This window comes from Cydia splendana, chromosome 19 (assembly GCF_910591565.1).
Source record: "Cydia splendana chromosome 19, ilCydSple1.2, whole genome shotgun sequence".
In the NCBI taxonomy this organism is placed as follows: domain Eukaryota; kingdom Metazoa; phylum Arthropoda; class Insecta; order Lepidoptera; family Tortricidae; genus Cydia; species Cydia splendana.
In genome coordinates this window covers 11,228,062-11,250,336 of record NC_085978.1, presented here as the reverse complement: position 1 = coordinate 11,250,336, position 22,275 = coordinate 11,228,062, and the positions used below count along the sequence as shown (strand labels likewise).

Here is a 22,275-nt window from a genome sequence, read left to right as displayed (position 1 = left end):
AATACATTATCGTACTACCCCACGCGCCCACCGCTTTTAGGACCCTCGGTATTTCGACATATATATACCTACCTATGCAAAACTATTTCTTTAATATACCTATGTGCCCAAAATGCATAAATGTACACAGTACTGCAATAAATCATTCTTATTCTTATTCTTAAAAGAATGAGTGTCGTTGGACGATATACACGATATACACGCCATAGTTGCATAAGGCAGTTAACAAAGTTCTACTCTTTGGCACTGAATTTTAATAAAATTTTCTTACAGCATCCTAACATTAAAGAATCTAATCAAAATTCACGAGCCTACATATGTAAAATGTTTTTTTTTTCTGGCCATACCGGCACAGCCCGCGGCTACAACCAACATCTGACACGGCGCGATGAGCTTGTCCGAGCGCCGATATGCGAACAACTGACAACCCTACGAGCTCCGACAATTTATTTATTCAAATTTGAATTTGGAATATCGTTGGAACGTTTTTAAATGAAGTTAGGGTTATCAAGGCTAACTTTCAGCCAGTAATAGAAGTTATGACGCTGTGCTGATTCTATGCTCAATTTTTGAATGAAGACTTGAATAGTAACGTACTGAAGTTGGAACTTTGATTTGGTTTGACTATTCAGATTGAGGGCTCATGCCCTCATGCTCATGAGACGATGCGAGAACTCGCATGCGAGTTTCGGTACATTGCGGGTTTTAATCGGTCGGTTTAATTGGACATAACCAACAGCCCGCAATGTAACTAAAATCGCATGCGAGTTCGCGCGCCGTCTAAATCAGCCCTGAGTGGGTACTTTATGCAGTTTTTTTAAATGTTCAAAGTTTCGTTTTTAACTTAATAAAGAGTTCATCTTTAGGTACCATTCAATCATTTGGGTTTGACTAAAATCAGCACAAAAACTGAATATATAAGATATAGGACTGGCAAACACAACTTGTCAGACAGTAAGAACCAGGAAAATTATACTCAATACCCATCCCTTTCTTTTGGATGCTTGTACAGTCACCTGCAATATTATGTTATACAACGAAGGCCGCAAAAATATCTGACTCGATCTTATTTGTAGACCCATAAGAGCGTGTCACATATTATTGCGGCCTTTGAAGAGTAGCATTTTATTGAAGGTGACTGTACTAGTGTAAGACAAAGACATTATGATTCTCTCTAGTCTATGTTTAAATTGACACAGTCCTGGGCCAAACTATAGGTACATGTACCTACATACTACCAGAAGATTTCTAAGCGTTTCAAACGTCGGTAAGCCCGGAATCTCACTTGCTGCTTCCTATTTGGACCAAAATATCAGCAGCAGACATGAAGGTCTACCACCAATAACGAAAAACCAAAGTTTGTTATGTTTGGTATGCCTCTCGACAAAATTACAGCAAGTTCGACCAAGTGAGTCGCTGTTCTATTAGAATAGTCAAGAGTTTAGTAGCTTCGTAGCGTAACGTCATTATGTTTTCGGAAATCTTTTTATCGCGCCGCCTAATTTGGCCTGTTTCCCCCCGATGACTTGCGCGAAACACGCAAGTCAGCGCAAGATTAATATGCTCCGGTATTCCGTTATTCATATTTGTGGCTGGCTGGTAATACGGCTAATGTCAGACGCAGAAACGACTTTCGCCAAAAAAAAATTTTTTTAGATACGTATTGGTCCTGACATTGATCCTAGAGTCCGTGTAAGCGAAGTTTGCACCAACTTGAATATGAAAAAGTACCTAATGGATTGTCTTTATAAATGTCATACATATTTTCATAGAAATGTTTCATTGCAAATGCCTTAGCCCAAATAGCTTATTCCGGCTCTACCACAACCGACTGTTAATATGTAGGGTTATTGTAAATAAGTAGGTATGTTTGTGTCTTATTTGTTTCGTAGTGTCAAAAACAATTGGTTTGGATGTAGGGGAATACTATTCACCTGGACCGACTGTGACGTGAAAATTTGAATAAAATTAATTAAAATTGCTGATATCATGAAAATCATGGCCGATTTTAAGAACACAGGAATATCAGAGTTGCTGTACTAAATTCCACTGCAGAGAATTGCCTAATAAGTAGGCATGCAGGTATATACTATATTTCTACTTAAATAATATTCATAGACCTGAAAAATTCCTAGAGATGGACCAAGTTAACTCTGCATCGCATTTGCAATGGCATAGTGTGCCAATGACATCATTAATGTCTAATAATTTCTATGAAGATATGACGTTTATAATGACACTCACTCACTTTGTTCTGTTCAGTAACCTATGCGATGATCGACCTCATAACAATATAATTACTTGTACCCTAAAACTTGAACGGTTTTTCTCACAGGCAAGTTTGCCCAGGCCCTCGAGGCCAAGCGTCCGCGGCCAAGGGCCCTCGGCGCCCTGTTCCGCCGTCGGTAAACACTGCACTTAGCTCGAGTGGAAGATCGGTGTGGTAGATAAACAGATAGAGTATTTGCAAACATTGATGGGTTGTTTTTAATTTTTATTGGTTAAAAATAAAAGTTTTTATAGCTTGCGATGGGTGTTGACGAAAAATGTCTAGTTTTTTCATAAGAAAATATTTTTTTACTAAGATTTTCAAAAACTTTATTACAAGATTTTTTTTTTAGGTCATAACCTAAACATGTTTTGATGGCCAGATTCAGGGCTGAAGTCTATCAACCTTTGATTTTTTTGCGTAAAGTAAATCAACCTAGATTAAGAAGTTATTCAAGATAATTCACAAAATAAATTCATAATTTCGATAAAACACATCATCGTTTGATGAGAACATTAATATAACTAGATACAAGATTTCTGCTCTTAATCTGATAAAATCACGAACACTTCTTTAGGAACCTACTCCAAACCCTGACATAAAATCTCCAGAATTCGAAAATCGAACGATATTTCATGGCATTGGCAGTTGGCACCAGCGAACGCACGCCCCAATTTTAAAATCAATTTTAAACCGCCCCCAAATAAACGACTTCCTTTGTCCCGGTCGTAGTCCCTAATCGAATTTTGGCGGGAAAACGGTCCTTTTATTGTCGAATTTTCAATTCAAACATTTCAAACGCGAAACGAGACTTTGATCTGGGTTCAAAACGATGTTTGTGGCTTCTATTCGGAACGATTACTACCTATTTTCCATTTCGTGTGTGTTTCTTTAATGAAGTTGTACCTACTTATGTATACCTACATTTACATCAATAGATACCTATGTTGGTAGGTGCACGCTAACATGTGTACAGTCGACGTCAAAGATATGTTTACATTTTTCGCCTTATTACAGAGGAACAAATTGCAAAAGTGTAAACATATCTTTGACGTCGACGTACCTGGATCCCACTTGGAATAAATTTTGCTAAATTTTCGTGATTTACTTGCCAATGCAGTAGAGGAAAATAAAGAAAATTATACTTTTTCCTTTTATCCCTTACGTTTTCTGCGTCATATTAACATTTTGTTTAATTTTGGGTAAATTTGTATAAGTACCTAATTTTTTAAGGTGTTACCTTTTCTTTTTACTATGATGTTTGTGTCCATCCAAGATGAAGTTGTACGTAAAAAAAAACTGTCATAGGTAAACATTTTTGAAGTGAAAACTTCTTTAGCGGCGCTGAGCACTTTTTGAGGTGGGGATAAAATGATAAACTCGGGACAGCGTAACGCGTAACGCGAAGGCGTCTCTCCTCTCTTTCTACCGCACGGCGAAAATGTATGCCTGAGCCGGCTGTTTCATGTAGGTAGGCGGCGCAGGGCGCTTGCGTGACTTAAGTATGTCATGTGTGACGGACAATGTTATTCACCAAAGAACTTTAGTCATATACTGGGTCAAGCAGATATTGTCAGTAGAAAAAGGCGGCAAATTTGATAAATGTAGGCGCGAAAGGATATCGTCCCATAGAAAATTTGAATTTCGCGCCTTTTTTCTACTGACAAGATTTGCTTGACCATCTATAACGTATCATAATCAGGTCAATTATTTAAAACTGGACTTTTATATTAAGCAATAAAGCTCAATGTTCTAATCTTGTACGGGCTGAAATACGAGGATCTCACAGTTACATTCTAACTTTATATCACTCCAATATAATTCAATAAAGTCTCATCTTGATGAAATCGCTAATAAAAGTGAACTCTAGTACTGGTGAATAAAACTCAAAATATCATGACCAAATATATTTAGATGCGAGGTCTGCAAGGTAACTTTACAATTTCTATTCGAATTTTAAACAATTAACGCTACAAATTTAAGTTCACTGGCCAGCAATTTCGGAACTAAAGTTTTTCAATAGAAAGGAGGATGGGTCAATTATACATAGTGCTGCAAACATTTTGGAATAGTTATTGAGCACTTCTGTCGGCACTCCCGGAGTGCAACCCGTTGTTTTTTTTAATGAATAATATACAACAAATCACTGAGGCATGGAGTTATAAACTTCTAGATAATAATTTCGCAGTCAATGGATACTGAAATTTCATTGCAAATTAATGAAATAAAAGCTCTACATTAACCTCACCGCGTGTTAACTAACATTGAGATAATCTCTGCCATCTCTTAAGGTCCAAGAAAATGCTAATGGACACTCAAGACCTATTAACAATTCAATCAGCGCGATTCATGAATAATTCCACCAAAATATTACCACTATCTCTACATCTCTAACAACCTATTAGCACTGAAAAAGTAATAAAAATCAGTGATTATTTTGTATTACAAGCATATTAAAGTTTGTTATTGCGTGTTTATGGGGCCGACCGTTAATTTGAGACCACCATCTTAAAAGTAAAATAAGAAACAGAAAGATAAGGATCTTAGAACATAAAAGATATGGGAACCTTTGTGGAGTTGGTAGCCGCTTCATATATACGGTGCTCATATAGACGTGGAGTCACGCACACTGGGCCGGTGTCTGAGCACACATCGAAGGATACCGTACGCACACATGGAACGGCGGGTTGTGATTGGTGAAAGCAGTGGCGACGGGCACGCCTTCTTTTATCGATGTGCGCGGAGAGCGTGCGTGCGAAACATCGGTGTATGTAAAAGTAGTGTATAGAACGACAGGCGGTGTTTTGGGCTGGTGAAATTGTTTTTTTTTTCAGTTTCGGGCAACTCGATGTTGAAACCGTTTGGACAGTTTTTTTTTACAGAATAGCCTCAACTCTAAATATAATCTGATTAAGAGAGAGTTCTAATAAAATGCCTTTGAAAAAAGAACTTTCAAACAAAAGTTCAATTATAAATTAAAAATAAAAATTGTCGAGAATTTAAAGATTAATTCAAGTTAAAATCCTTACACCTTAAATTATTCTTAGAGTTATACGAGACTTAAAGGTATATTTTTTTCAATTAACTTACGTAGATACCAGTTTAAAACTTTCGTATAATTAAACTTGTAAGTTAAATATCCTTCTACTTTTTTAATTACGTATAAGCTTACTTGTTTCTATTTTTTACAAGGCTATTACTTGCTTAACTTGCTTTGACTATTGCTTACCTATTAATTGACTTAGATCAAACTTTGTTCACTAAAACACCAGGGCTATGTTAAGTATTTAATAAAAACTAATCATCAACAGTTAATTAACAAAAGACTTCCCCACAACACAACCCCAAAGCCAACTTACAACAAGCCGACTTTTTTGCTACCACGAAACGCAGTCGGCATGACTTGCGAGTTTGCAGTCGTCTGATTCGTGACTTGCTTTTTGAGGTTATGTACGAGAGTATGTGAGTTTATTGTGAGTTTTTTGAGGTAGCTGTTATAGTTTGTATGGGAAAAAACGCACAAAAGGCTGTTTTGGAATTAAAGAATAAGGAGTGGATTGTAGTTTTTGTTATAAAAAATAGGTACTACCTATACGATTTTATACGTATAACGACTACCGACATACCTATATTTGAATAGGGAAGAATATGGCTACTTAAATAAAGGTAAAGGTACCTTTACCTTTATTACAGTATATTAAGTACATATAGTAAGGAAGCAATATCAGCAATATACTTCCATGGAATCATTTAGGAGATTCAAGCTTGCAAATTAAAAAAATATAACCAATTAAGAAAGTAATACACAGTTGCCGTAATATAGATGTAGTGCATAATTATTTTTAATCGCATTTTCACGGAATCGTACGAACGTGTCTTGCTATTTCAGTCAGTCTCGGTACAAAAAGTACTGAGATTGACTGAAGTAGCATGACAAATACGAATATTTCCGAGAAAATACGATAGAAAATAATTATGCACTAGGTTAGGTATTATCTGTAAACATCTTATTTTACAGTTCAACATAGACTCTACATGGCATTTGCAATGAAAATGACAACATGTACCTAATGTCATTTTTTTATGAAAATATGTCACTCCCTCACTTTGATCTATTATACGTCTAAATATGCTCGTATGTACAGTGGCAAAAACGCAAATAAATAACGATCATACCACCGATATTAAATCTTCAAACCTACAAGCATCGACACAACATTATTTATTCAATAACACCATAATGATATACTACTACAGGTCAGCGAAGCGACCCGGCAAGCACCGGCTCCTTAATTCCATACAAACTCAAACAAAAACAACATAAATAACACTTATTCAACAGTCGAAAAGCAATATGTCAGCGTCTAACCGCCATTAGGGACGCCATGTTGATCTAACCATAGACAAAATGATCTAACATTCTAAACACAATGGCGCGAAAGCAGACAAATTAGGCAGCCATATATATATCGCGGTGAAGAATTGGGTGCAGGATAATTATTTTTTTTTGGATGTAACGAGATGGGTATGACAAAAATAGGTTATTGATTGAATAGAATTGGGTAAGAAGAGTAAAGAAAGAGCAATTGAACATTTCATCCAGTTATAAAATTTGTGATTTGAGCTCGCGTGGATGTGGTCTGGTTGCCTTACCTTCTACTTAGGCAGAATCTAATAGGTAATGTAGGTAAGTTTGATAGTGAGTATCGTCGGTTAAATGATAACAATCATTTTGATGGGTGTTTTAAAACTGATACAATTTAAAACAGTGGCTGGCCGTCAAGTCCTTTGGATAAGCCTGATCTAATTTGTTTTAAAATCGGTAAGATGTGGTAAATAATTTCAAAATTTAGACAACCCGATGAGTATCGCATTGTATGATCGACCAGCCATTATAGTCTGTACCTTTAGGTATTTAAATAAAAGTAAACAAACAATTTGTACATTTTCGGGTAGTTATAACATTTATTGATTAACCAACCAGATTCAAAACCACCTGGAACTGTCACTGAACGACCTGACTTTAACCTACATTATTTGATCATGTAATGTTTTCATCTACCCTCAACTGGCTTAAGGAGCCATTTATTTAAATACCTAAAGATACAAAGTAGGAAGTACTCTACGTTTTTCTTCACCCAAAATGATTCAAATATTTATCCGAAAATTCTACGCTTCATCGATGATCGCAATGACTCATTTCACTAACTCAGAAAAAAATACAAAGGTGATTCAAAATCGCAGAAAACTTTACTATTTACTACAGAACGTCTTGTATGTAAACGTGAAAAGAACAGCAACATCAAAACGGCTATCAATTCCAGACGACACCGAGCGGCGCCGTGACCGCAGATCGTGACCCTCCAAGATTGCGCCTGCGCCGCGCCGGTGCGTGTGCGGTGGCTTTATTTATTTATGTGTGTGTTGATTATGTGAAAGTTGGGAATTTTTTATTGGTACTATCTTTACATGGCCTTTATATGTATACCTTACTGATGTCGGTAAATACAACTAGGAGAAGTAACTACTTAGCGCCACTTGCACCATCCCATAGGTCCACTTAAATACGTCCTGAGCCCCTAAGGGCCACTTGCACCATCCCACTATCCCGGGGTTAACCGGTTAAACCGTTAACCCAGTGTCAAATTGTACTGGTAACCATGGTTACTCCAGGTTTAACCGGTTAACCCCGGGTTAGTGAATGGTGCAGTTAGTAAGTGGCCCTAAGTAGCTTAAATAATATCATAAAACCTGAAACAAGTTGTCACATAATAATAACCGGCAGTAATGAAGCATTTACGGGCGTACGAAATCGCACAATGAGCGAGGAGACGCGCGCGCCGTGACACACGGCGCGAATTGCGCGCTGATGTGCGCGCGCATTATGCGCAAAAACGCACGTATGTGGCAAGTAGCTTATAAAACAGTGGAGATTGCGCGTAGAAGAAAAATTATGAGGCAAGGAAATATGACTTTGAAGTAAGTTCACTGTTCTGTCTGGAGGAAGTTCCAGGATGATTCCCATGGCTTAGAATTTAAAATATTGTTGGCACTCCTTCTTAAAATGATCCAAGGCTCCTAAGGACTCACGGTGCAAAAATGGACTTTATCAACATAGAACGCCGTAAATTGCACTTTTTCCTCTTGTACAGTATACAGGTACCATCCCTGCACAATAAAAAATCCTGGAAAATGTAACTTTCTGCTGAAAATATTAATGTTTAATTTTAAGTTTCCAAATGGAGCAGTGTTTATAGGTAGCCAAACGCTTTCATGTATCGTCGTTGCGCTTACCAAATCTTATATGTGCGAGATCTTAATCAAATGAATTAACACCTTATGTATTTTGTTGCTAGGTAACTATTTGTCAATCAAAAATCGAACACATATCAGCTTTGAAAAGCGCAACGACGCTATGTTATTCAGTAATTTGCAATTTTGCATTATTATTTTGTTCTCTGACGTTTCATTTGAACTTGATGATGATGAGATCGCGAGATAAACTTCTTATAAAAGAAATTGTGTCTACAGACCTGTACAAGGCATTAACTAGCTGCATCTACCGAACAGTAGAAGTCATTCAACAAGTGAATGCGATATAATTAAAAAGGCCGGGCCAAACACGATCAATCTCAGCTTCATCTCCCCACATAAAGTCAAAATAATAGATGGCCACTCTAATGTCACTTTTTTGTTCGACGGCCGACGTACACGACGGAATTGACAGGTCATCAGAGAGGCGCAGGCGCGGTGACGATGCTCTTTCTCGACACCGACGGAAAACAAATCGAGTAGGCGCCTCTACGGCCAAATGTAATCCTTAATCAGTAGCAATGAAAGGCGATAAATCCATGAAATGAACACGCGTATAAGACCTTTGTTGACGATCGGAGCGCCTGCCGTTCGGTTCTTTTTTCAAAAGATAATCTTCGGCGGCCGAGGCGTGAAGGCCGAGCGCCACACAACATGGCGTCGACAGGTTTCTTCCCGTTTTTTTACCTCTTTGTTCCTTTCCATTATTGTCTATACATGTTTCGTTCCCGCGTTCGATTTTTGAATATGCTTTTTTATTTTTTATCGGTGTTATTAATATTATTGCGGCTTTATTGTTCCCCTTTATTTACATACACGGTTGAAAAACGCCGGACCAAAACAAGGTCTATCTGTGATGAGGCTTGCGAGACGTTAATCTGAATTCTGCGAAACGCGATTAAAGCACAAATGAACATCATCACTGGATAGCATTCCTGCGTCCGATTCGCGAAGAATGGGCGGTTCGCAGAAAATAATGATTTACTGGAGGCAGTAAAAATTTGAAAACTATAAAAACGGGGAGGTCTGGACCGGTAGCTTGAGAACGTTCACGGGTTTCGGCAACCTTGGATAGCGGTCATTTCTAAATTTAATGGTTTTGAATCGTGTTAACAGGCAAGCATTGTGATCATTGATCGGATACTTCAGTTACAGATCGACAACACAGATTGTAAGACGGTGACGCACCGTTTACTTTGAAATATTTTTGTTCGCGATTTTGAAGTTGGTTGAGTTGGTTCCATGGTTTAAGTTTTCTAGAATGACCTAAATAACTCTTTAAGCGCCACTTGCACCATCCCCCTAACCCGGAGTTAAGCGGTTAAACCGTAAACCCAGTGTCAAATTGTATTAGTAACCATGTAACTCAAGGTGTAGCCGGTTAACCCCGGGTTAGTGGGATGGTGCAAGTGGTACTAAGTAAGTCACATGACACGTCGCTGGGTATATTTAAAATGTGATCGCTCCTTGATACCATGTTAAAAAAAGTTAGTAGAACGTCATAGTACCTATCGGAAAATGTTGTTCGGTGCAGCAATGCGGAAGTATACCGTTTGTTGCTTGGCTGTCAGCAACTGAACAATACGAAACGTCGATTAAAAACTGAACGGCGCTCTAGGAATTACCTGCTCCGGTTAACTCAGGTTTTACGTTTTACTGACTGCCGTAAAAACTGCTGCAGAAAATTTTCACATTCCGCCCACCCAAATTATTTGTGACCTTAACGAACCTAGATTGAGTCTAAAATTGTATGTTTACCTCAATTACATAAGATGTTTGCGTTTCAAGTCAACTAATTAAGTTTCACAGCATCTGTAACCGATTTTGAATTCTTGTGATTTGATGATAAAGGCGAGTTTTGAATGGGAGGTGTAAGGAAGCAAATGAAATGAGGCATCGCGGATTTGATTCCCGATTCAGGCTATTAAAGTGTTAAGGTTAAGTTGAATAATGCCACGGTCGGGTTGTTAGCATATGTTTTGTGTATGAATGGGCCCGTTTTGGCTGAACAGCCGTTGGATTGAGTGTCGGATGTCGTGTGCTTAACGATTGTTGTGATTCTGAGAATGTTTGTTGTGCATTCATAAAATACGGAGGCTTTTTTATTCTGTTCGCAGACGGGAAGGCGCGTGAAGAAATTTTACTACCGAAAGTAAGTAAGCTTATGTTTAGTGGGCGAAGGAATCTTTACTTGCAAAGTAATATTTTAGTGCAATGTGATGCGATACACTGCCTGTACTGCATGGGAGTACCAAAGAGAGATGTCACTGTCTCAAATCACTTATTATTGTGACGCAGAATACTTCGATTATTAGTGGAACTATTTCAACTGAGTAGGTAATGAAAAAGCACGGATTGAGATAAATTTCCATTTGAAACAAGGGTAAAGATTCTTATTGTGCAAACAATACAACACATCTGACGATATTTGACTTGGTTCTATCGGCTATGGGAACCTTAGTAGCCAAAACCCCAAACATCAATTAACGAAAGATCATTACACACGAAAACCTCTAGTATCGATAAATAACCAGCATTGGTCCTTTAACACTGGGGACGTAGGGGGCCCAATTACCGAGGGCCCCCCCGCCAGGACGGGCCTTTGGCGCTCCGGCCTCAGGGTACCCTGACTCACGGCCGAATTAATCAGGCAAAGGATAAATGAACATTTTTTTTAAAAGGTGATTTTGGACCATAAATCTATTTTAGGTGAAAACATAAATCCTAATCCTCGGGGCCTTAATGAGGAGGCTGATTGCGAGTTATGGTCTAGGTTTAACGTCCTTTGTCGAGGGTTTTTGTTTCTATTCGTTTGTTTACCTTTTTATTTTTTGGTTTGTTTTCTTCTTTGGATCCTTGGGATCTTAACTTCATACTGACTATGCAGTTCTGGTCAATATTGTGCTCTTTTATTTTTTAATGATTTCGTCAAAGTATGAGCAAATAGTAAATGTAGTGAATGTTTGTGGTACCTATAATGGTTATATTACAAACTGCAAAATTAGACGAGTTGTCTTTGTACTATTGATAATTATTCGTAGTCAGTTTTTTTTATACCACATCGGTAGCAAACAAGCATACGGCCCGCCTGATGTAAGCAGTCACCGTAGCCTATGGACGCCTGCAACTCCAGTCAGTTATACTTATTATAACATATCAGTTCAATTAAAGTGTTTTGATAAAACATATACCTAACCAAAAATTTACTCAGAATCATCTTTACTTTCTAGAAGAAAGACATAATGTCAATGCCGACTGCACAAAATATCAAAGCCCTTAAAATAGCGACTTCGGTTCCAATCTAAATGGTACAGACGGGTTCGCGGGAAATAATATTTCCTTATCTACCCTACCGGCTCCCCTCGGGTAGGGTAGGTATTAGGGTTCCACGATGACAGTTTCAGAACTTCGCCCCGGGTCTGGGGATGAGGATTTCTGATTGTTTTTCTTGTTTCAATGTCATTGTACTCATTGTTGTTTTTGGTAATGGGAATTCTTGGAAAAATTGGGCGGAGTAATTTTTATGTTTATAAATATTTGACGTAAAAAACAATTAATATATGTACATAGTCTTAATTTCTCGCTCTGTTTATTTTCATAAAGGCAGTAAATCCACACCAAAGGAAAATTAAAAAAAAATGGTTTAAGATCGTGGTAGGCAATGGTAGCATTTTTTTAGACTGATTTTAAAAAAATCGCTGAGCCAGCTTTCTTCGGTAGAAGAATTAATTAACACGTCAAAATACAGGTATTTTTTACACAAGCTTGAAATTATAGGTTATTACTTATTAAGTTGAACGTTCTCAATCGACTTTGACAATTGCCATCTTCCTCAAAAAGTTGCTTAATCGGCTCAGTAGACTGCCCTTTTGATTTATAATTCACAATAAATTAAATGGAAGACAAAGCAATGCCAAGAAATGAGGAAAAATATTCAAAGAAAATTACTTTTACAAAAGCCTTTTTTGAGTAACTTTTTTAAACGGCACGAAAATAAAATAGGCTATGGTGTAAACAAAACTTCTGAGTGCAACGACTCTTCAGAACATTCCAAACACGAGCTGAAAGTTCAACACACTCACGCTCGAGGGCGCCCTTCAATTTCACGCCTTTTACCTGCAAACAATACGCGGCGAAGAAAAATAATAATTTGAAAAAAGAACTTCGCGCTGAGCACTGAAAGGGAAACTCTAGTGTTGCCAGTGCAAACAACCATAATATCGTTGATGCTGTCATGATATGCAAACCGAGACAGTGTAGATTAGCGGGTAAATTATATGTACTTTCCTATAAAAAGTAGAGATTCGTTACCTACGAGCAAATCTATTGGAGTACAAGTAGTGGTTATGCGCACTTCGACGGAATTAAACATTAGTTTTATGAGTGTAATCACAAAGTCCCATGCGCTACGACCTCCGCTCAACTAATAATTATCCACTAATAAACCCTCCAAAAAGTCGAATCGTCCAAATTACGCTAAACGCCGAACTTAACCCTCAAAACGTCGCCGCCAATTATAGTTAATAAATAATAATTTCAATAATAAGCGTGTACAAAAAGCTGTTGAGATCACCAGTTTTGCTGGAGCTCCGTCGTACACCTTCTTGGTGCGGAAAAAGTTATTGGGCATAGACAATGATGGGTCAGAGAGGATGGGGGCTCGTTGAAACGCCGCGCACGTCCCGTAATGGCGACCGGCAACAATCGCGCGGCACTAGCGATTATAACGATTACTGTCGATAACTTGTATCGACACCGGCTATTTGGTTAGTCGGTCGATTATCGATAATTTGCCCTCGGGGCGCGCTCCCGACGCTGTAAATCGTTCACCGATTAGTTTTTTCGATGTTTTTATTTGTCCGCTCTAAGTAGAGGTAATCGGTGAAAATACCGTTCGCCTGACAGCTATCTCTATTCTGTCATGCACGCTGTTCCAGCGACATAATTGTGGGCAGCGCACTACATATGCACGTAGTTCATAATAACCAGCTTTTCGCGCAAGTTTATGCTTACATTGAAAGGCGTCTATCCGAAAAGTGCCGTAAAATATATGAACTTTTAAGAGCAAGTATGCGAAATTTCCCTAACTTAGGTATCTTAAATCTGGACGAAAGTGATAAAATAGTAAAATTTCTAAACGTAAGCTTATACAGGTATAACATCACATTTTCATGGTATTTTTGCAGCCAACCTCGCGTCATATTTTACTACCTATAATTCTATTCCGTGAGTTCATATAAACTAGAAACCCGCGAGTCCGAGCTTTCAAAAACGCTACATTAAAACGTCATAAACCCAAACATAAACGTTTACTGCTGCAGGTTTACGAGCTACCTATCGATCGTTTTAATGGCGAATAAAAATTAATGACAGACGCAGGATGGCCGAGGCGTTAGATAATTAAGGAAAAGTGGGTAAAGCACCGCGAACTATGCGCTGCCGGCTGCCGGTATTGATGGTTTCTCTAAAAGAATGTTGATAGTGCCAAACGGTAGCAGCCGTTAGAGTTAGACCAAGAAAAGTCTGCAGCGATTTTGATAGCCCAGTCATTGCAAGGGTTTTTTAAACGACAAACTTCTATGAAATTATGACATTAACACTTGCACCGCGTGGGCTATCAAAATCGCTGCAGACTTTTCTTGGTCTGACTCTATCTATTTTACTTGAGGTATTCAATTATTCGATTGCGAATTTATATTGTGCTTCTCATAACAGTGATTAAGGATTGTAGTTTAAAATGTAGGTATACCTATTAACGTTGTGTTGTGTGTTTGAATAGCAAGTAAAAATGTGAAAATTGCCACAAGATAGATTTAAGGAATTGTAGGCGTAGTAATTTTAATAAATAGGTACGCCCAATTTGCTCAACTTCGATCATAGGAACAAAATTACATTATAGATATTTCTAATACAAAACAAAGTCACAAAACGGCCTGTGCATAAGAAGTGTAAACTTCCATCAAACCCCACTGAAGGTTTCAGTACGTACTAAATCTCCCGATCTCTCGATCTTCCACCCGTAAATGACGGAATATATTCAAGGGATTTGAAAATAGGACGCTCCGTATAAAGTCGATCGTGCCGTCGGTTGCAGGGTCGCGAATGGCCGCCTCCCCCCTCCCGGCGAAATGGGATTCTATCGGTCTCCTCCATTCCACGCTATTCGTCTCTACGTGACTATACATACCTATATCTGCAGTCTACCTTCGCTCTTATTACTGACGGATACGTGTCAAGTTACAGTATAAACGTAGTCTAATATGAACTACTGATGTATAGTTTTTTTTTGCGTGGCCGTTCATGTATATTTAAAAAACAATGAGCAATTTTTGTACTGCGTTATGTTTTCTTAATAGTCGAATATTACTCGATACCATCAGAAGCATTGACGAAATTGCACCTACATTTTAAATAATTATTAGTTACACAAAACGGTTGGGTGCGATTCGTAACCGGTTTAAAATTACGCTTAAATATAAGCATCCAAATTGTCTATGATTACCTCTGGCATAAACGGAGCGCGCCAAAGCGTAGCCATTTAAAACAACAACATTTCCGGGGTTGTTGTATCATCAGTATCGGTTGCTGCACAAACACGGGATATTTGCGAGGGTTCAACCCTATTGTGGGATGAGGGCAACGTAAGCAGTTATGTTATTAATATTGCATTAATGCCGATCTGTTATTTTTTATGTTGCATAAGCCGTCGGCAATTTCACCGGCGTCCGACTGTAGTCTCCGGATAAGTGATCGTTTTTTAGTGAGTCTGTGCCAACGTATAAAACAATGTTGTGTGAGTTACAAAGTTGCATGCAATGCCACCATTTGTTTGCCAATCAGTGGCTTCACACGTACTTCACAGGTTTATCGCGTAAAAACTTGTCAATGTCTACTTTAATTATGATTTCGTACCTATTCGAAACATTTGCGAAAGGAAATCCGAAGGGATTTATTGAGCGATGAATTCAAATAGATTGTGTGAACATAATGAGTATCTATTTTAAAAATAACAATTATGTTGGTTCCCACATTCAACATATTCGATAGTCATGCTATTTTCTTTCCCTAAAAAAACTTCACGATTAATTAGTGACAATCATCGACTATTTGTACCATGTAAAGGTATGAACAATTTTTTTTCGAATAATAATATTTCTAGAAATGAATTCACTACACCATAAAGTAGTTCTAGTTATACTTCTATAAAAGACCGTTAACTGGGGTAGCTCCCACACAAAGCGCGGAAAACTCGACCGTCATCTACGCGTGCATTTGATTGATAAGCGATATCGCACGCGTCCGGTACACGTGGAAATAGAATTACCCGAGCGTAGCGCAGATTTACCCCTGAGGGGGTAACTGGCTGGTTAGACAATGATAACACTGTTTTTTTTTTATCTTGGGACAACGACTCGAATTTCTAATACTGGCTGGGTATAAGAGTGCGGTGATTTTTTTTTTCTTATCTTAAGACATTTGGCTCATTCAGCCAAATTTCTGGCCAAACTGAGGAACAAAATGGTGAAATGAAATACGTATACTGGAATATAAAGAGATTTTTAGAGAGATAAAGACTGGTTTTGGCTAAGAGCTCACAGAACTAGCATAATAACCCCTAAATGAGTCTTGGCCTCAGATGCAACACTAAATTTTGCTCGGTCAGAGTATTCGCTCTACATTTATGGACAAAAAAATATTTTAAAGAAAATTCTTTTAGGATAGATAATCCGATAGATATCAATAACATGTATAACTATTTGAAACATGTTTACCTAGCATAATCTCAAACGATATTCCATTTCGGAGAACAATATCAATAATCGCATAAGTCTAATCCGTCCCAAGCCGGGTTTAGCGCAACCAGCGAAAGACAGAACAGCCTACAACAAAACGCACTATGTCAATATCCGACAGTTCGGGAGTTGCTACCTTTTGTTTCTGGGTTAGTTTGAAGATGCGATTTACCCGCTGAAATGAGAAAAGACGTAAGTCTTATAAAGATGATACATGATGTTGACCTTTTCTTTTGGAAAGGCTTTGTATGACATAGATACGTATCGTTGCCACTGCGTGGGGACGGGCAGAGATAACGCTCCCCTATTGGTGTAGGTGTTTTTTCATACGCGGTTTAAAAATATTTGGAAAAATTTGGTAAATATGTTAAAAAACAATATACTTATATACAACTTTTCTACGCACGCTTTGATTTATATTAAATATGAGTCTTCTCCGAGACCACGGGGACAACGCCGTCCTCGAAACGTCGGAGGTAAAACTTAAATACGCGATTAACTCCCGTTGTGCAGTTTAATAATGATTGAAGCTGTACACCATTCTGGTGCGGTCTTTGGGTAGAGTCTTCGAGCATTTAATAACTGGAGTCGCCTTTAAGAGCCTACCCCTCTGCCGAAAACCTTGCACAATTGTGCAAATTTTGTATGGACTGACGTTTATCTGACATGGCTATTTGTACGTTACATACAAATAGCCATGTCAGATGGGCACGTCAAATGTATGGCTATTACATTTGACGTGCCCCTCCCCCGCAAAAATCGGCAGACTATTTTGTACAGAAAATGACAAAAAGGCGTCTCCAGTTACTAAATGTTGTGTTGTAATGTATTTATGTTTTTTTTTAGTGTAAGTAGGTTTTTTTAATATATCAATAAAAATACCGCCGTTCGTTTTTACAAGTCGGTACCTATAAGTGCACACAGTGTAAATAATGATAAATTCAAGAGGATTCGTGTAATCACATAATTGTATGTTGCTGATTTTTATCGTAGATACTACATACTGGCCGCGGCCTCACATACCCAAGCCATTTCTATTTTAATATCTACAAAAACACTTGCCTACCCGATTGAGCGTTGAAGCAAGTATATTTGCCAGCATTATTCCACTCTAACAATATCTAAACACAATTACCCCGAGCAAATAACGCAACGCCGCGGGCGGACACATGTTTGTGCAAACATGGCAACCCCATCGTATGGCTAGTTTATTTTCTGTTTACTTTTAATGATTATGAACTTTTGAAATATGAAAAATGAGTCTTTTCGGGGCAATAAATCCGCTACTGAGTTAGGCTTAATAGGTACTGTAGGTAGGTATGTACGTGTTTTACTTGTACTAAATTCAATAATTACGTCTAAAAATGGTAGTCTCTGACATCGGGAAATGTCTATCTCATTATTAAAGAGCGAAAGACAGAGGAACGAACTTTTTCGAAGTTGCGATTATGGCCTATGAATTCATCTTTGGTTGACATCGTACCTACATCGCTAGCAGGAAGGATAAATATATCAAATCGTAAATGGGTTAAATACCAGATGGACCGCTAGCGACCATTATAAATGCGAACTGAACAAACAATTGATGATCAGGGCTTAGAGCCTATATAGTAGACCCATAATATGGCAATCCAATCTAGTCGAAAGTACATATTTTTAACCGGCTTTTTTACTAATTATAATTATATAGGTACCCTACGTACTTATAAGCGGGTGAAAATTTTTGACTAAGTATTTAAAATCTATCTGATTTCTTACGAATAAACCAAAAAGTATGAAATGTTTTTAAATGTAATTATTGCAAATCTAAAGCCTAATTAATGCACAGAGGGGTTAACAACGTGATAGTTCCGTTCATTTTACTTCAACAATTTCAATATACTTACGAGTACCTAAAACTTTTTTAACAGAATAGGGAAGTCCGAAATAAAAGCAGTGTTGCCATAAAAAAGGCATAAAAGACCTTCAATTGTTTCGGATTTCCTCATACTTTTTCCAATGACAAAAAAGCCTATATTACCAAAGTATTTATACTTAGGTATCGATGTTTCGAGTCTATCTAAAGTAGGCTATGTTTATTGGCAGTCAAGAATTATTCTAGAAATATATTCTTTTACAAAGTATACTCTGTTAAAACTGCTATATTTAACGTGAGCAAAATTGTGTCTAAAAGACTGTTTGAAACAAACTTCTTTTGAGTGGACACGTTACGCACTGTCTACAGTTATTTGTGAGCTATTAAACAAGTCTACACTAATGTCACACTTGACATTTAGTACTTATACTTTGTTTTGACGTCCATTTGTCATAGATATAGTCCGGCTAGCCAGTCGTGGCAAATATAAAAAGGTGGAAATATCAATAACTATATATATTTAACTGTATTTAAGATATACTTTGCGATATACATTTTAAATCATTTTTGTTATATTAGGTACATCAGCTTTCTAATTTATTGATAATACGTGTTTAACGTTTGCAAAAATTTACGTGAGAGAATTGGCACCGACCGACCTCAAGAAATCCATCCTTTTTTGCACGTAGTAAAATTGTATTAAAAATTATCAATATGACAATAATTTTAATTTTATTTTACATTGCTGCACATTCTTTTCGTGGGATATCGTCATATTATATTTCCTTTAATGCATTCTAATGCTTGACAAACTACGTCAAGCCACATACAGCCATCTCATTCTACCACATAAATAAGTCCGATAGCTTTGCCGTATGTCATATCATCATCATATCATACCCCGGGGTTTTGAGTGGGGGGATGTTTTACAATACAATACAAATATTCTTTATTGCTCACCAATATGAAAAAGGACATGACATACAAATTAAACATAACTTAAAAAAACTATAGCTAAAGAGCGATCTGTTCCAGACAACTTCAGCCAAAAAATAGTTAAAAACTATTTTAATATACAACCTATTTTTAATTCATAGATTGGTAACTATTTTACAATAAACTAAGTTATAAATACACGAAATCATTTTCGCACCTAAAACCCCGCGATATGACGAGCACTGCCACAATCAGTTGACCACACTATGTGGTGTGGACGCTCAGTAACTGTTGTTCTCTTTACGAGCAAACATTTGACTATTTTAAGCGTGACGTCTATACTGGCGCCACTTAACGTGAGTGCGAAATCGGAGTTAGCATCTGCGCTTCGTATTTTAAAACATTTACTTGCCGTAACATTTTGTGAGCATTACCTATATAATAAATTTGATTACATAGGTACATAGTCTACCAGTACGGTTACCATCAGTTTGTCACTGACATAAACGCCGTCGAGAACGTAATTTACTTTCTATATATCCCGTTTGCACTAATATGCGAGTGCGACCGAGATGTATAGAAAGTAAATTACGTTCTCGACGACGTTTGTGTCAGTGACAAACTGATGGTAACCGTACAGAAGGTACGAAAATGAATCATCACACTGGTTGGTCTAGGAGCGGATTGGCGCGAATATCAACGTTATTAATTTTTTTTTCATGACCAAAGATACAATTCCTTCATACGTCGTTTTTTTAAGATGAAAAGTGTTGCCAGTTTATACAGTTTCATTGGGTAGAGTTAGACCAAGAAATGTCTGCAACGATTTTGATACCTGCACACGCAGTGTAAGTGATATTTTAAACGTCACACTTGTACGAAACTATGACGTATATAACACTTACACTGCGTATGCTATCAAAATCGCTGCAGACTTTTCTTGGTCTATAAAGGATCTTAAATATTATGGAGAATATTGTAAGTTACTATATTATGTGCCGCGGCAGTATTTGATCTAAGTTTTATGTGGCATTTAAATTGAGTTTTAATTTATAAAATTAATTGCAATTGAAGTTGAACAAGGTAATTAATTTAAGTAATTTACTAATTAATAATCATTGATTTCATTTGAAATTGTCTTTCCTTTAACACTGCAATACAATGTACTGTATATAAAAAAACTTCAACATCTCAAGCTGCTTGCTTTTAAATAACTAGAACAGCCATATTTTATCAAAGCGATTACCAGTTTAATGTCTCCACATTCTGCCATTAAAGACGCAGTAGCACATATATAGCATGTATTTATTATATGCACATAGTAATTAGCAATGGAACCAGAAATACCGGATTATAAACGAACCGAGCGGCTCACACCATAGATGTTTAAAGCCCTTGCGTTTCTGAATAGAAAGAATCCTTTGACCTTAATCAAACTTTTATTTGAAAGGGGATTGATATGGCCCAGTCAAAATATTTGTACTGTCACTATGTATTCGGTACTACAGGTCACGATTTTCTTGTCTACAATCCGTCACTTTTTTCTAACTCACGTCAAGGTGTTGCCATCGACAAAGCAGTTTATAAAAAGTAAAAAAGATGTCTACGGCACTACCGCGTGGAGACGTGGCTAATGTGTAATGCGGTTGGCTTTTTGTCCGACGCCTTGGTCTTTTTTCGATTCTTTTTTCATTGGGTTCGGTTACGGTTCGTATTGATCGAAAAATCCGATTTCGAAATGGGTGCTACGAGAGTTTTATTGTTGCCGCGATACGTTCTTAAACAATAAAAAACGCATTTTAAACTGAGAATGCAATTCTCACATGTCACGTTCGAAAATTGAAGGGGACGTGGTCGTGTTTTAGAAATGTAATTATTCGACACCGATTGGGTACGAATCGAGTCGGGGACAATAAAAGACCTCATTTATTTTTTAACAAGTATGCCAACATTGAGTTAATTGCAAACGTGATCGCGTATGTCGATGTATAGGTTACGTAAACAACGTTTACCATCCAATCTGCAAATAAGAATCGGTTCATTTCAAAATGTGTTGGAATCGATTGTTAGAAATCCTATTGCAAATGAATATGATACGAAAAGGTATATTAGCAATCACAGTCATGTGACTGTTCAATAATTATTTTATATAATTATACTCTGTTAAGCAATTTCCGTCAGTAGAAATAAGCGGCAAATTTAAAAAAAAATTGGGCAAAGGGTTATCGTTAGGGTTGCCATACGTCCCGTATATGTATACGGGACTGTCACCGTATTTAAGTATCACGTCCCGTATTTTTACTGGTCCCGTTTTTGTCCCGTATTTTGTTGACCCTGCCTATAATATAATATTTAGCGCTCTACAACAGGGCTCTCCAACCCCAGCTCCAAACAGCAGCAACCAGATACACCCTCCCCCCTCGGTGGCCCGCGCGAAAGAGTCTGGCGCAATATTGGCCCTCAGATAAAAAAGATTGGAGACCCCTGCTCTAGAATACCACTGTCCCTTATCACTTCCAACTAATTATGGCAACCCTAGTTATCGTCCCATAGAAAATTTGAATTTCGCCCCTTATTTTACTAACGCCTAACGCCAATTTAAAATAAGAACACAAACTTTTTAAAAACATAAATGACTTACAATGCTGCGTCGTCGGTGTCTTTCCAGCCAGGTAGTCCTCCTTACAAATAAACTTGTTGTCATCAAGGACGTATAGCTCCTCGCCGGTGGAAAGCTGCTTTCTGCAGACGAGGCAGGTGAAACAGTTGAGATGGAAGACCTTTTCTCTCGCTTTGCGGACCAGGTCAGAGGGGGATATGCCGTGCCCGCAACCACTGCATTTCGTTCCATATCGCCTGAAAACGAAAATTAGCGTTATTTATATAAGCATGATAATTAAAAATTCAATTATGTAATAACAATTTTTGTGTTCTCACACATGATTACTCATATCATTATTTACCTATCTCTTTTACATAAAATACTAATACTCTTAGGGACATTTGTCACGCTCTAACATTAAGCTTTTAGGCACAAGGGCATTAACATTGCCATTTCGTAGACTGAAACTATCAGATCTCTTAGTCTGTGGTTATTTTTAATTTCATAG

At 37.6% G+C, this 22,275-nt stretch overlaps 1 protein-coding gene across 1 annotated transcript in view; it reads right to left on the bottom strand.

The window, feature by feature from the left end:
• LOC134800053 (LIM/homeobox protein Lhx1) overlaps positions 1–22,275 on the bottom strand; it is a 90,078-nt gene that overhangs the window by 50,190 nt on the left and 17,613 nt on the right. The window contains 1 exon segment of the mRNA XM_063772510.1: positions 21,807–22,021. Coding sequence (XP_063628580.1) covers positions 21,807–22,021 — 215 coding nt within the window.